Genomic DNA, 14,394 nt, shown 5'->3' with positions numbered 1-14,394 from the left:
AAAGAGTGTTTCACTGTTGTGGTTCTGATCCCTTCCACATTGTAATCTGTATTGATAACCCTAATACTGATGAAACAAAATTAAAATTGTCTTCAATTTGTTTGCACAAAAATATTCTTACTCAAATTGAGCAGATGCTATACATTTATAAGTTCCTCAAGGACTAACTCTTAAGCAAGTTTGTAACCTCCAAGGGCCAGGCAAGTATCTTTACATGTTATTTGATGTTAAACAAATATTTTAAATAATAAGTTGCAATCTCAAAATAGTCACTAATTTACTAGTTTATCACTAATTCTTTATCTATACAGCTTTGAGTGCAGACTGTTTACTCCAAGTATTGAGATAATATCTCTCTATTTTACGAATTGAACTAACCAGTTCAGTGTTCTAGACAGTGTTTTGAAGTTACTAGGGTAGAGGGGAAAACAACAACCTGTAGTGATTAGCACATGTCTTTGCTTTCTAGTTAACTAGTTCTAGTTACTGGTTTCCATCATGATGCAGAGCGGACATTTTTTTCCTTTTTTGGAGAGGTTTTCGCTATAGGGCGTGTGCGCTCGCCAGACAGACAGAGAGAGACATAGAGACAGAAAGCAAGAAATCACTCCCCCAGGGGGGATGGTCACGCCACAGTCCCTTCTCCCCCATTCTCCTATCGGGATCTTGGGCACGCACGCACATGCGCCCGGCGTGAGTTTTAAGCCATCTGGTCCGGGACGTGAACTGCGATCAACTACGTGGGAGTCCAGCGACCTAGCCATTACGCTAACTACTGGTTCCCCCCAGAGCGGACATTTTAACCACAGACTCAGTCTTCGTCAATTGGGAAGAACGTTTTTCTTCACAAAGCCGGTTAGGAACACTGATGCAGTGTGCGTGACACCACAGGTCAGGCCCGGGCACCACAGTGCCCCTGGCCTACCCCGTTGCCATCGTCAGACCATGTCTGTCACATGGCTGCCCACTTCTGTACTCTCTGTGGGCTTCTGGGAGAATGTCTCATTACTTGTATGGGGATGAGATAATCATAGTTTCTCCTTACATTTTTTATGACCATGACCTGATTATAATTTTACTATATATAAATTTCAAGCTTTATTACGTAAGATATATGTAGCATGTGTCCAAAATGCATTTTTTTGGAGAGGTTTTTGCTATAGGGTGTGTGCACTCTCCAGAATGACAGAGAGAAACAAATAGAAAACGAGAAATCACCCCCCAGGGGGGATAGCCATGCCACAATCTCTTCTCCTCCATTTTTCTCTCAAAATCTTGGGCGTGCACGCACATGTGCTTGCCGTGAGCTTAAGCGACCAGGTCCGAGACTTGAACCACGATCGACTACATGGGAGTCCCACGACGTAGCCATTAAGCCAACTACTGGTCCCCAAAATGCATTTTGAGCAGAAGAATGATCCCACAGACCACCTACCGGGACTTCTATTGTGAAGCGGAGACACAGGAGGTTGGCGCCTGCTAGTGCTCTTACCAGGGCTAATGCAGCGCCCCTTTGGGTGAGTCTTTCACTTGTGAGAAGGGCAAGGTGTGAGCTGTCCTTTGTGATCAGATTAAATGCTACAGGTTTATTCATTGATTTATTCCTTCATTAAGTAGACAGATACATATGTAGTGCTGTTGCAGGCATTTTGTGTGTAATAAATGAAACAAGTCTCAAATCTCATGAGATTCATACTCTATTAAAAGATTATGACACTGACAAGTTAAAGATTTGGAAAAATAAAATATTCTAGATAATGTTAAGTGTTCTGACAAAAATTTAATGGGATACTATAATAGGTAAAAACAGGTGCCTGTGATTGGAGGAAAGGAAGCTTGAATTTGTCGAGCAAAAGTAGAAACTACATATTTTCTTTCCCTCAAAACGAATGTTTTCTCTTTGGCGTGTGTGTGTGTACAGAGAAGCCCCATGTGCACACACGGACGTACACATATGGAGAGACTGACTGGTTACTTCCCAAAAGTAATATGGACATTGCCGCCTTGATTCGTATATAAATATACTACTGTCATTGGATATAAGTGTACACATAAATTTAGAGGATTATAAGAAAATCGCCTCTGTTATATCAATTAGCATACCAAACATTTTTACAGTCTAAGTAGTTTTTAAGTTTTTTTTTCTTTTTTTGGAGAGGTTTTTGCTATAGGGCACGTGCGCTTGCCAGATAGAGAGAGACATAGAGACAGAAAGCGAGAAATTACCCCCCAGGGGGGATGGCCATGCCGCAATCCCTTCTCCTCCATTCTCCTCTCCATTCTCCTCTCGGGATCTTGGGGCACACACGCACATGCGCCCTGTGTGAGTTTAAGCCACCGGGTCTGGAACTTCTCCAACCGCTGACTACATGGGAGTCCAGCGACATAGCCATCATGCTAACTGCTGGTCCCAGTAGTTTTTAAGTTTTAATGGAGCATTTTCTGATGAAGTCATGATTTGTTTCACTGAAAATTTTATCAGTGCCCTTGCCGTGCCTATAGGTTTCTTTATTTAAGGCGTATGTTTTTCCATTTGGGAGCAGAGAAGGCCCCTTGGCTAGGACAGTCCAAGAGGCAACCCAGCTGAGGACGGGCCCCACAGTCGGGTCGGTGCGTGCCAGGACTGTGGAGGAACGTGGAGGCCAGAGGAGGAACACGGAGGCCAGAGGCCAAAACGCTGTCGGTGGGGGGCTGTGCACGTACAGATGTTTGCGTTCTTTCTTTGAAAACTGCTGATTCAGTCCATACAACTACTAGGACAAATTTTAAGCAACATAATTATGTTTTCTTCTGAAGAGAAAAATTTCTTTACAATTAGTTAAATAAATTAGAAGTTTATTTGTACAAACTGCATAAAAGTTTTTTTTCTGACTTAAATAGTCCTCACCATAAGTAAAAGCCTGTTTTTCAAAAAACGTAATTTAGTTAAACAAATTACATTCCTAGTTTTGTTAAACTAGATAACCCAGCCTTCCTTTGAAGGTGAGCGCTGCTTGTGCTTCAAGTACATTTAGGTGGTTGGGAGTTTCTGAAAACAGACTGGTTTTCTGCAATAGCATCATGCCAAATCTTCATAAATATATTAATATTGGTAAAAGTTTCAAATTGCCGTAGCTAGTTATTACACATTTAAAAAAACATTTCCTTTCTTCTAACCTTTTAATATGTGGCATAAACTTTGATTTACATTTGGCTTTCTATGTGTCAAAATAACATACTTTAAAGAGCAAAAGATTTTGAATTAAAAAACCAGGCTGACTCACTTGCTAACTCTATAAACTGTCCTCAATTATCTTAACCATGAAAGTAGAAATGGAAAATTATTGACTATAACATGCATGATTAATTAAGCCACTATGCAGTATATTCTGTATGGGAAATCACATTTTGTATTCTGTAGTGATGCTTAGGGAATGAATGTAAATTAATTTAAAAAATGTTTCAGAAAATAAATTAAAAAAATTAAAAACAAACATGGTCATAACGAGTATCTTAGAAACTCATTTTAATAGAAATATGCAAACTGGTAATTAAAAAGGTATATGTTTTAAAGGAGACTTCTTCATTGATCATGTGATTCAGTAGATATTCCCTTATGAACCTTAAAATTAACAAAATGATCAAATTTTGTATTTTTAAAATTACTTCCTACATTTATGAATTGCAACTTAATCACTCTGGACAAGTGAATTTGTCCTTCCAGATAGCTTAATAGAAATGTTTTTAAAAAACTTGAAGTCATAATTTTAACTATTTTTTCCAAGTGGAATAATTAAACAAATTTTAACAAACATGAATGTCATAAGCCATCTCTCGGATTCATTGCTTTTCCCTACTCATGGTAGAAAGTGTTACTAAGTGAACTGCATTTTCCTTAACAGGATACAAATACACACCAGGAGGCTCTCATGTAATGATGTGAAAGACGATTCTTGCTAGTCAATTAACAATAAAACTTTATTGACTAAAACTTTAATTAAATTACTCATGGAATCACTTACATATCCACCTAGTCACTCTTTATTAAGTTGTTTAAGGAATTATGATTGAGTATCTAACCTTTCTCAGTTCATAATCAAGAGACAGAACAGTATGCGAGAGATTTCAGCCTGGTATTTAACATGGTATTTGACAATGAGATTTCACACGTGGTGAAAGTTTAAAAATCCCTTTGGTAGCTATGATACCCTATTTTATATATTGTATATTACATTTTTATGTCTTTATCTTTCTCAAGTTTTAATTTTTCTTTGCAGTCATAGATACCTGAGACTTAACTGCAACCTAATTATAGCACTCAGGAATTTGTGATCAATGTGTTTTTCTGTGCTGCTAAGATTTCAATTGATAATTGCTGTGAAAACTATATCTTTTTTTTTGGATGCTCTCAGGTCCCAGATGCTGAGGGGAATGATGGCAGCATGTGGCCCATGGGTCACTGCTTGCTCCAGCTCACAGCCAAGATGACATACTCCTTCCCAATGAATAAACTGTTAGATTTTATGAAATAGAGTCATTTTTCACTGAAATGGTAAAGTAAATGTGGTATTTCAGCACCTGTAGACAGGTTTTGTTTTTTAACTGTGATTCGCTTTGTCTTCCCAAATAACACAGAAAGTTGTCCTGAAGGAGTGAGAGGGAAGCACCAGAGGGGCTGCTGAAGCCGGCATCATCGGCCTCCTTTCCATACCTTGGGTAGAAGGTCAGTTCCTTTAGTGGCATTTTCTGCTGTGCAAGGCGAGCAAGCACAGTGTCCCATTTCTCAAAGTATGGTTGCAAGCATCACAGCTGCTTCATTTAAAGCCTCAGGAGAACTCTCTAGTCTAACTGTGGCCATCAGGTTCATGTTCATAGCAGAGCGGACCAGTTACCTGTCATGTCAAGCAAGTCCCTCAGGAAAACAGCCCTCAACTTCTACACGAGCCCTGGAAGAGACGCAGGAGAATATAGTTTCTCAACGAGAAATGAATTTGACTCAAAGTGCATGCATGGATACAGCATGGACACGGGAGTCAGTGCTCACTTAGCAATGCCACTGCCCATGAACTGCATAAACCGTCTCAGGGGCAGGGACTTGTCACTACTCACGGTAGCAAGAAAATGATGACACTCTTGATGACCTTATCACTTAGAGGTTTTCTAGGACAAAAACATTGATGTTGTTCAGATTGTGCTCTCGAAAGAGCTCCTTGTAAAACTGAGCTGAAGACTGGCAAATAGGTCACTCCTCAGTCTTTTCTTCAAGAAGCCCTGGCTGTGGAAAGATGAAGGGGGAAGGTCTTTGCACTTGTAAGATGCACATGCATTGCAATGAGGAGTCTACCTAGGCAGCTGATAAAAGGCACCCACACGAGAAGGGACAGGATGTGTCTCCTCAGGGCACAAGTGGAATTTACTGAGGTCAACCTCCCCAGGACAGTGAAAGCTGCAGCCGTGCAGGCTCAGAGAAACATATTATCCACTAGGGAGTCATAAGGCCATTTGAATCATGTTCATTGAACACTTAATTTTTCCTTTTTGTAAAGTTATGCTCTTGATAGAATCAGAGAGAGAGAGAGAGAGAGAAAATGAGAAATCATCCCCCATAGGGGTTGACCATGCCACAATCCCTTGTCCTACATTCTCCTCTTGAGATTTTGGGTATGCATGCACACACCTGGCATGATTTTTGAACTGCTGGGTCTAGGACTTGAACTGCACAGTCAACCATGTAGAATCCATCTGCCTTAACCTCTATGCCTGAGCACCTATTATTTTCTATGTATTGTGTTAGAATGTGTAAACAAACAGAAATAAAAAATAAACCAACCAACCAACTCTGATATCACGAAACTTCCAATTCCATTAAGGGTAGAGGTAGAGGCAGAAAGAGGAATGGGTAGAACTGACATTTTGATTATACTGATTCTTTCAATCCAAGAACAAGTGATGTCTTTCCCTTTTTATTTTTTTTAATAATACTCAATTTCTTTTTTCATTTTTTTTTTGTAATTTCCTTTGTAGAGCTCTTTCACCCTATCATTTGATTCAAAGTAGATGAATATGTTAGCAGAAGACTTCATGTTAAGTGACGTGAGCTGGATTTTGGAAGACATGCACTGCTTCCCCTGCTTGTTATGTACTGAGTGTCTGTGCTCTATGGCAGACGTAGACACATCTGAAGATGTAGGCGTAGAGGGAATAAGTGTAACTAGCAGAGACAGTATGGGAGGGAGTGGGTGGGAGGGGCAAGGGAAAGAAACATTTAACAGATAAAAGAAAGCAAAATTCTCTGTTGAAAAATAAAATCTATAACTTTTCTTTATAAAAAATAAACTAAAAAAAGAAAGGAATGGGCTTCAAAGTGAATAAGTACATGATTAGGAGGTGCAATTGCAATGAACAAAGAAAAGGACAGGAATGAAAATTTTAAGTCTAGAGTCCAGTAGTACTAAGGATAACCACATTGTTTTGAAGCAGAAATCTAGACTTTTAATTTTTAAAAAGCGAAACACTGCACCCATTACACAACTCTCCTCTTTCCCCTCAGCCCCTGGTCACTGCCATTCTGTTTCCTGTTTCTGTGACTCTGAGCATTTCAGATACCACAGAAGTGGGGGCCCATGGTGTGTGTCTGTGACTGGCTCACTCACTGAACACTCGCCCGCAGGTCCAGCTACATGGCAGTATGTAACACACAGCCCTTCCCTGGAGGGCTACACGGCTCTGTTGTGTGCACACCAGGTTCTGTTTATCCACTCATCTGTCAGTCCACATCCAGGCTGCTTTCTCCTCCTGGCTATTGTTGAGTCCTGCCACATGAACATAGGTGTGCAGGAAATGCAATTTTTCAAAGGATGATCAAAGATGGGTGCATATTGTTTGAGCAAAATCATGATGACATGAGGGAGCAGACACGGCTGCAGGAGGTGGAGCAGGAAGTGGCTGACGTCTGTGGGTCAGCTGAGAAGAGCCCTTAGAGAGGGAGATGGGACATAACTACCCACGATTTGGACACTCCATGGTGCTTGAAATCAATTTCCACTTACAGCAAGTTGCCTGCAAATGTTTCAGCCTGGAACTTAATAACTAGCTAGAGGTTTCCAGACAGCTAAGGTTCCGTGCCTTATGTAGAATGCAGTTCATTTTTTAAACCACTTTTGCTTATTTCATGGGACTATTAAGACTTATAAGCAAATAACAAGCACTTTCTCACTGCTACAGGCAGGTAAAATAGTCACAGGCTCTCTCCTTGCCTTTATTTATTTATTTAATATAGATTTTTGCCATAGGGTGCTTGTGCTTACTGGAGAAACAGAGAAGGAAAGTGAGAAGTCACTACCTGGGGGGATGGCCCATGGTAATTCCTTCTCCTCCATTTTCCTCTTGGGATTTTGGGTAGACACATGTGCCAGACATGAGTTTTAAGCCATGGGGTCCCAGATTCAAACTGCAGTCAGCCATGCGAGAGTGCAGTGCCTCAATCACCCCCATATCTGCTGGTCCTTCTTCTTATGGTCTTAAATGATCAATGTGAGTTTTGCTTCAATGACAAAATCTGTGTGTGATGATTTTACTTTTTCCTTCATAAAATAAATTCAGAGCAAATACTTTTCATCCCTAAGTATGGCTAGCTTCATTCACCCTCACTCTCCGTAAACAAGGCACTACTTTCCTCCCTGCCCTCCGATGTCAGCATCTGGGTGTGAGGACCAGTAAGAAGGCACAGTGGGCAGGGTGAGTGCCAGTGCTCTGCCAGTCCCAGGCAGCGTCCCAGTCTCCCCACCACCATCTACCTCCTTCCTGAGTACATGGGCATGGCTGAGGCTGGGCTGCTGTCAGGACCCTGTTGGAGTGCTTTCTCTCCTCTGTTTTCTCTCTCTCTCTTTATCTCTCTCACTCTCTCTCTCATTTTGGAAGCAGTAAATAAACTTTTTAAACCTTTGTTAAAAATTAATAAGGAGGGACCAGCAGGTGGTAAAGTGGTTAAGGCATTGGGTTTCCACATGGCCAACCATGGTTCGCGTCCTGCATCTAGAGGCTTGAAACTCACACCAGGCACATGTACATGTGTGAGCAAAGTTCTGAGAGGAGAATGGACGAGAAGGGATTGTGGTGTGGCCATACCCTCTGAGGGGTGATTTCTCACTTTCTTTGTCTTTGTATCTCTTTGTGTCTCTCGTGAATGCATACACCCCATGGCAAAAATCTCTCAACAAAAAATTTAATAAGGAATTGAATGGATAACAATGACCAAAAAAAGGACAGTAATTTACATAAAATGATAATTTTGTGCTGATACATTCCAAGCATCTTTGATGATGCACTTTCCCTTGTGCATAGGTGATTTGGGGTAATAATCTCTTAGCGATTTATATTTTGGTCACCTGTGACTTGACATATAAAAATTACTTTTATAAAGTCAATGTGTTTGTATTCCTTGTTGAAATTTTCTTATCAGTTATGACTTTATCCACATAAACATAAAACTCACAGCTTAATTTTAGGGAAAGCTTCAGTTTCTTCCCATAGAGAACCAGAATGTTCCCTTGGGTATCTACCCAAAGAACAGGAAAACACTCGGTTGGAAAAGCATTTGCCCATCCCCGTGTATTGCAACACTAGTCACAATTGCTGGGATGTGGAATCAACCCAAATTACAAAACCAGATGAGATGAGTGAATTGAAAAATCCTGGCATATGTACTCTATGGAATATTACTCAACCATAAAAACAGTGGGACCCAGACATTGGGGAGAAAGTGGACAAGCATGGAAGAGTTAATGCTGAGAGACACAAGTTGGACAATGAAAGGGACACATTGCATGTCCCTTCCCAGTGGACACTGGGTGTCTGCTCTCTGGCAGAAACAGAAAGGTAGGAAGGTGTGGTAGCGGAAAGTGCAGCTGTGGATGCTGGAGGCAGTGTGGGGTGTATGTAGGAATGGTGGGTGGGAGGAGTTCAGGGAAAGATATGAAACGTCTGATAGAGACAAAAATGAAAAGTTATCTGTCGATAATATATGGTAATGTCTGACTTGACCCATATACACCATATCCATGCTAGGAGTATCCATGTTGTACACTGCAGAGATGAACAATAATTTAATGTCAATTAAGAAAAAAGAACCTGAATGAAACAATCTCCTGATCATTTCTATGACAACTTGGAGAGGACTCAGTGTGGCAGGAAAACTGTGAAAGGTGGCCGAGATGACCCTGTCCTTCACAGTCGCAGAGATTACAAATGGCTTTAGGCAGTGCAAACTGAGCTGAGCACACCTTCCAGTACAACATCTGTAAAGTTCTCTGGGGTTTGAGAGAATTTTGTACTGAACTATATCTTCCCATCAAAGTACAAAATAACATCAAGATGCAAAAGAAAACTTTATGCAATATTAAGAGGTGATATATGCTATAAAAATAAAATCAGACATAAGACTGAAAATTTATCCTTTTGAAATTTTAAACAAAGTGTTCAGAGAAAGTGTGGCTGAGGGGTTGACATTTGAATGCTGCTCCCAGGGCCAGATGGGCACTGGTGAGACTCCTGCCAATCTAACAGGGAACATCCAGGCAGAGTATGTAGCAAAGGAATTTACTGGGGCCAGGGTTTGAACAATCCCCAGGTACCACAAGACTCACAGTGCCCTGAATAGTATCTGCTATAATCATTCAGATTTCAGTGCAACCTTATAGGCAGGAGTCACAGAAGAGAGGGTGCAGGGTAGGAGCTGCAGACAGCCACAGTCATGCCTGACCAAGCCCCGTGATAGAGACACAGATGGCCTCATGGTTGCCTGGAGTCATCTGCATAATCTTAAGCCATGTTTGGGGACAGTGGGTCTGGAGGGTAAAAGACAAATGCATTTGGGCAACTAGATGTTCACGAAATACTCCGATGAGTCCAGGTAACATTATGAGCTATGAAGATGCCCCTTCCAAAGAAAACCATAAAGTGCAGGTACTGAAGCCTCTGTCCTCAGTCTCTTCATGAAGGAAAGCAGTAGAGAAACTGCTGTGACAGTAGGAGTATTGATGCATACAAGGTGTTCACATGTTCTGAATTTACACACTTGTGTGCCCAGAGCCAATCACCCTTTCCTCTCACTGTGGTGTCAGTGAGAGGGAGCAGAAAGTTCACACTAACGTACAAGGAAGGGTCACAATTATCCTCCCTCTAGGAAGCACTTTTGAGGCAAAGTGCTGGCTCTTGTCCTAGGAGAGAAGATGAAGATAATACACACTTATAATTAAAGACAAGGGACTGGAGCCCTCTATGGACCAACATTTTATGTTTTTGTCTTTCCATTCATTTGTCAATACAAAAAAAGCTTCCAATTATGTGAGGTGTTGCTATTTTTTTTGTTTGTTTTATGATGATGCAATATACATCTTTTGCCTTTCCAAGAACCTATGCTCCCATTGGAAATACATATTATCTATGCTTATCTGAGAGGTAAGGGACAGAGCCAGGTGAGTCTGAGGGAGCTAATGCCAAATTTTGCATGATCGTACTGATGATTGATTTTTATCTTAAGTGACTTTTATGCTAAAATATTTAGAGACATATTTTCATTTTTATCTGTACAATATTAGTTTGGAGAATGTAGTAGGACTCTCCTTTTAGTGCTAAGAGACTTGAGGCTGACGGAGTTATAATTGTTACCTGCCCAGCTCATCAGTGGGAACAATGCAATTAACTCTATTAGTTTTCTCTTTTTCGTGTCCTGATATTCTGGATGTGAGAAGGAAACTGGGGTGGATGAGAGTCAGTAGGAGAAAGGTGGCCGAGGAGAGGAGGGCATATCCTAGTGACTTAAAAGGCAGGTTTGGATCACACTCGCATCTCTTTTTTGTTTTGGAGAGGTTTTTGCTATATGGTGCGTGCACTTGCCAGACAGACAGAGAGAGACAGAGAGACAGAAAGCGAGAAATCACCCCCTAGGGGGATGGTCACGCCGCAATCCCTTCTCCTGCATTCTCCTCTCGGCATCTTGGGCATGCATGCACACGTGTCCGGCGTGCACACCGGGCCCGGGACTCGTACCACAGTTGACTACATGGGAGTCCAGTGACATAGCCATTATGCTAACTGCTGGTCCCAACACACTCACATCTCTTCATAATCACAGCTCAGTTACTTACGTATTGATGATAATATACATGGTAAGGTCTTTGACTTGACTAATATGCATTACATTCTTTCTTTGAAAAATCATGTCATACGCTATAAAGATGTACAGTGATTAAATGTAAATTAAAAAATTAGGAAAAAAACCTCATATTTAACAGTTGGTTTGCAGTTGAGCTCTTCTAAGACCTTTATATATTGGTTTTTCAGAAAAATCATGAAGTATTTTTCTATGATTTTTCTATCCAAAAATGTGTCATGACTTTTCCAATGACCCCATATATTTTTAATTGTTCTATTAAATGTCCAATAGACACAAAGTTTATTTGCTACAAATTTGTTAGATACAGAGACTCTCTCTGATCCAGTAACCCCTCTGGGTCACGTTGTAGGTGACATTCTCCCCATATTTACACAGTTCTGAAATGCTCTCTCACGTGTGAGTTTAGACTGCATGTAATGGGATCCATGCCATGTCCCCCTGGGGACCTCGTGTCCATCCAGTGCTCAGTCCATGAGACTCTCAGTGCCTTGCTTGTAGCTGTCACAAACCCTGCTGCCAGAGCACATTTGAGGTGCATTTTTCTGTCAGAAATAGGGCTGCTGTGCTTGCTTTCCCAGCATGAGGTGTTTACTCTTTGCTTTGTCCTATTCCTCATCATTCCTGTTACAAAGGGTGGAACCAGTGCAGCAGGCATGAGTGATCATATGTAACCTCACATGATTCACATCATGCTTTCCTTCATCATCACAGTTCCAGCCCTCAGGATGTCTTTCCCATGACCTCGGTCAGTGACCTGTCAATGTCTGGCCATGATTTTGATGATTACTGGCTTGCGGGGGCCATGTGGCCATGACCATGAGCAGGGTGTCACGGGTCGGGTCGTATGCTGCTGACTCCTCTTGGGGGAGAGGTGAAGTATGTCAGCATGGTACAGACCTCATTCTCAGTCTTGGTATTGTGTTTGCCCCATGCTTCTTGAAGTTGATTTTTTTTTTTATTATTGTAAAGGGTTTTGGTATTTCCAGTGCTCTTTACTTTTAAGATATATCCTTTTTTTTTGTCATTAAGTTAGATTCATATTCTTTTTATTAAGATTCTGTCAATCATGGACTATTCCACATGGTATAGTAATAATTTCAATTTAAAAAAAAAGATGGTCAGGAGATGAACTGGGGACCAGTCCCACAAGTTTATAAGTGAGTACCAACAGAACACAATCTGTCCAATGCTTATACCTCTTACATTTGAGCTTTCTAATCCTGGTATTGCTGTACTGATCTTGTCTTCAGAATTTACCAGAACCACATGCTTTATAAAGCATTGGTTATATGTTTTCCAAATTAATAAACTGGTTTAATTTCTTCTGGTAATAGACAAAAACTATATTCATCATGGCCTGGGAGAATCAGACTTTCAGCTCTGAGTTCATCCTGCTGGGAATCTTTGATCACAGTCCCACCCACACCTTCCTCTTCTCTCTGGTCCTGGGCATCTTCTCAGTGGCCGTCCTGGGGAACTCCATGATGCTGCTCCTCATCTGCATGGACGCACGCCTGCACACCTCCATGTACATTCTGCTGGGCCAGCTCTCCCTCATGGACCTCATGCTCATCTGCACCACGTGCCCAAGATGGCCGCCAACTACTTGTCTGGAAGCAAGTTAATTTCAGTGGCTGGTTGTGCTACACAGATTTTCTTCTATACGTCATTACTTGGCTCTGAATGCTTTCTGTTGGCTGTCATGGCTTATGACCGCTACATTGCCATTTGTCGCCCTTTAAGATACACTGATCTTATGAGCCCCAAGATCTGCAGACTCCTGGCCGCCTCCTCCTGGATCCTGGGCTCTACAGATGGTGTCATCGATGTTGTAGCTACATTTTCCTTCTCCTACTGTGGGTCCCGGGAAATAGCCCATTTCTTCTGTGACTTCCCTTCCCTACTGATGCATTCATGCAATGATACATCAACATTTGAAGAGATTCTTTTCATCTGCTGTATATTAATGATAGTTTTTCCTGTAGCAATAATCATTGCTTCCTATGCCCGGATTATTCTAGCTGTGGTTCGCATGGGTTCTGGAGAGAGTCGCCACAAAGCTTTCTCCACCTGCTCCTCTCACCTCATAGTGGTGGCCATGTACTACGGAGCAGCTTTGTTCATGTACATGCGACCCACCTCAGGTCGTTCCCCAGCACAGGAGAAGATGGTGTCTGTGTTTTACACCATCCTCACGCCCATGCTGAATCCCCTCATCTATAGCCTCCGCAACAAGGACGTGGCCAGAGCGTTCATGAAGGTGTTGGGGAAAGGCAAGAGTGAAGATTGAGTGACCTGATTGTCTCCATGCTTTCCTGTCTGCTTCTTTCCCCTCTTTAACACCCTTCTTGTTTTTCATACCATCTTAAAAATAGTATCTATTATATACATGTATTTCTTATATCCTATTTATGGACAACAACATATTCAGTTGTCAGAAAAGTGATGATGCATTTTTGCATAGAAAAAGAAAAAAATACTTCATGATATCTCCTAACCCAATAATTCTTCTATTTTACAGAAATTATTCAAATATTTATTATTTCTTATTCAATTAAGCTATGAGTATACTGTAAGGCATTTTTAATAAAGACATTATAGGTTTTTAAAAGTTATTTATTTAACTTTATTTATTAATAGTATTGTTTTCTTAAACTTCCCATAGAACATGTGTATTCACCATAAAGGGACAGAGAGAGAGAGAGAGAAAGACAGAAAGGAAGTGTCCAGATCCTTGATGTGAACTGTGGTCAGGCATGTAAGGATCTAGCACCTTAACTACCATGTCACTTGTTGGCCCCAACATTAGACATTTTTTAAAAATATAAAGAATTTTGAGTCTCGAGCTGTAGCTGGCCGCCGAGTGTACGTGCTCCGGGATTTTCAGTGCTCGCGGCCACCATCAACGTTGCTGGAGTTCCTCAAGACTCATCTGTGCCACCCACCCACCACACACTCTGCCATCATAAGCCGCCATCATGGTGAAGCTTGCTAAGGCTGGTAAAAATCAAGGTGACCCCCCAAAATGGCTCCTCCTCCAAAGGAGGTAGAAGACAGTGAAGATGAGGAAATGTCAGAAGATGAAGAAGATGATAGCAGTGGAGAAGACGTTATCATCCCTCAGAAGAAAGGTAAAAAGGCTGCCACAACTCCAGCAAAGAAGGTGGTAGTTTCGCCAACAAAAAAGGTTGCAGTTGCCACACCTGCCAAGAAAGCAGCAGTCACCCCAGGCAAAGAGG

The 14,394-nt window shown here is 41.4% G+C and overlaps 1 protein-coding gene and 1 pseudogene across 1 annotated transcript in view; both read left to right on the top strand.

The window, feature by feature from the left end:
• Window positions 1–12,504: 12,504 nt before the first annotated feature.
• LOC102484892 (olfactory receptor 2M3-like) lies at window positions 12,505–13,445 on the top strand (annotated as a pseudogene).
• Window positions 13,446–14,133: 688 nt separating this feature from the next.
• LOC106733552 (nucleolin-like) overlaps window positions 14,134–14,394 on the top strand; it is a 4,835-nt gene continuing 4,574 nt past the window's right edge. The window contains 2 exon segments of the mRNA XM_027767228.1: window positions 14,134–14,173; window positions 14,176–14,394. Coding sequence (XP_027623029.1) covers window positions 14,134–14,173; window positions 14,176–14,394 — 259 coding nt within the window.

Source organism: Tupaia chinensis, unplaced genomic scaffold, assembly GCF_000334495.1.
Source record: "Tupaia chinensis unplaced genomic scaffold, TupChi_1.0 Scaffold144048_1, whole genome shotgun sequence".
Lineage (NCBI taxonomy): Eukaryota > Metazoa > Chordata > Mammalia > Scandentia > Tupaiidae > Tupaia > Tupaia belangeri.
This window is presented reverse-complemented; position numbering and strand designations above follow the sequence as displayed.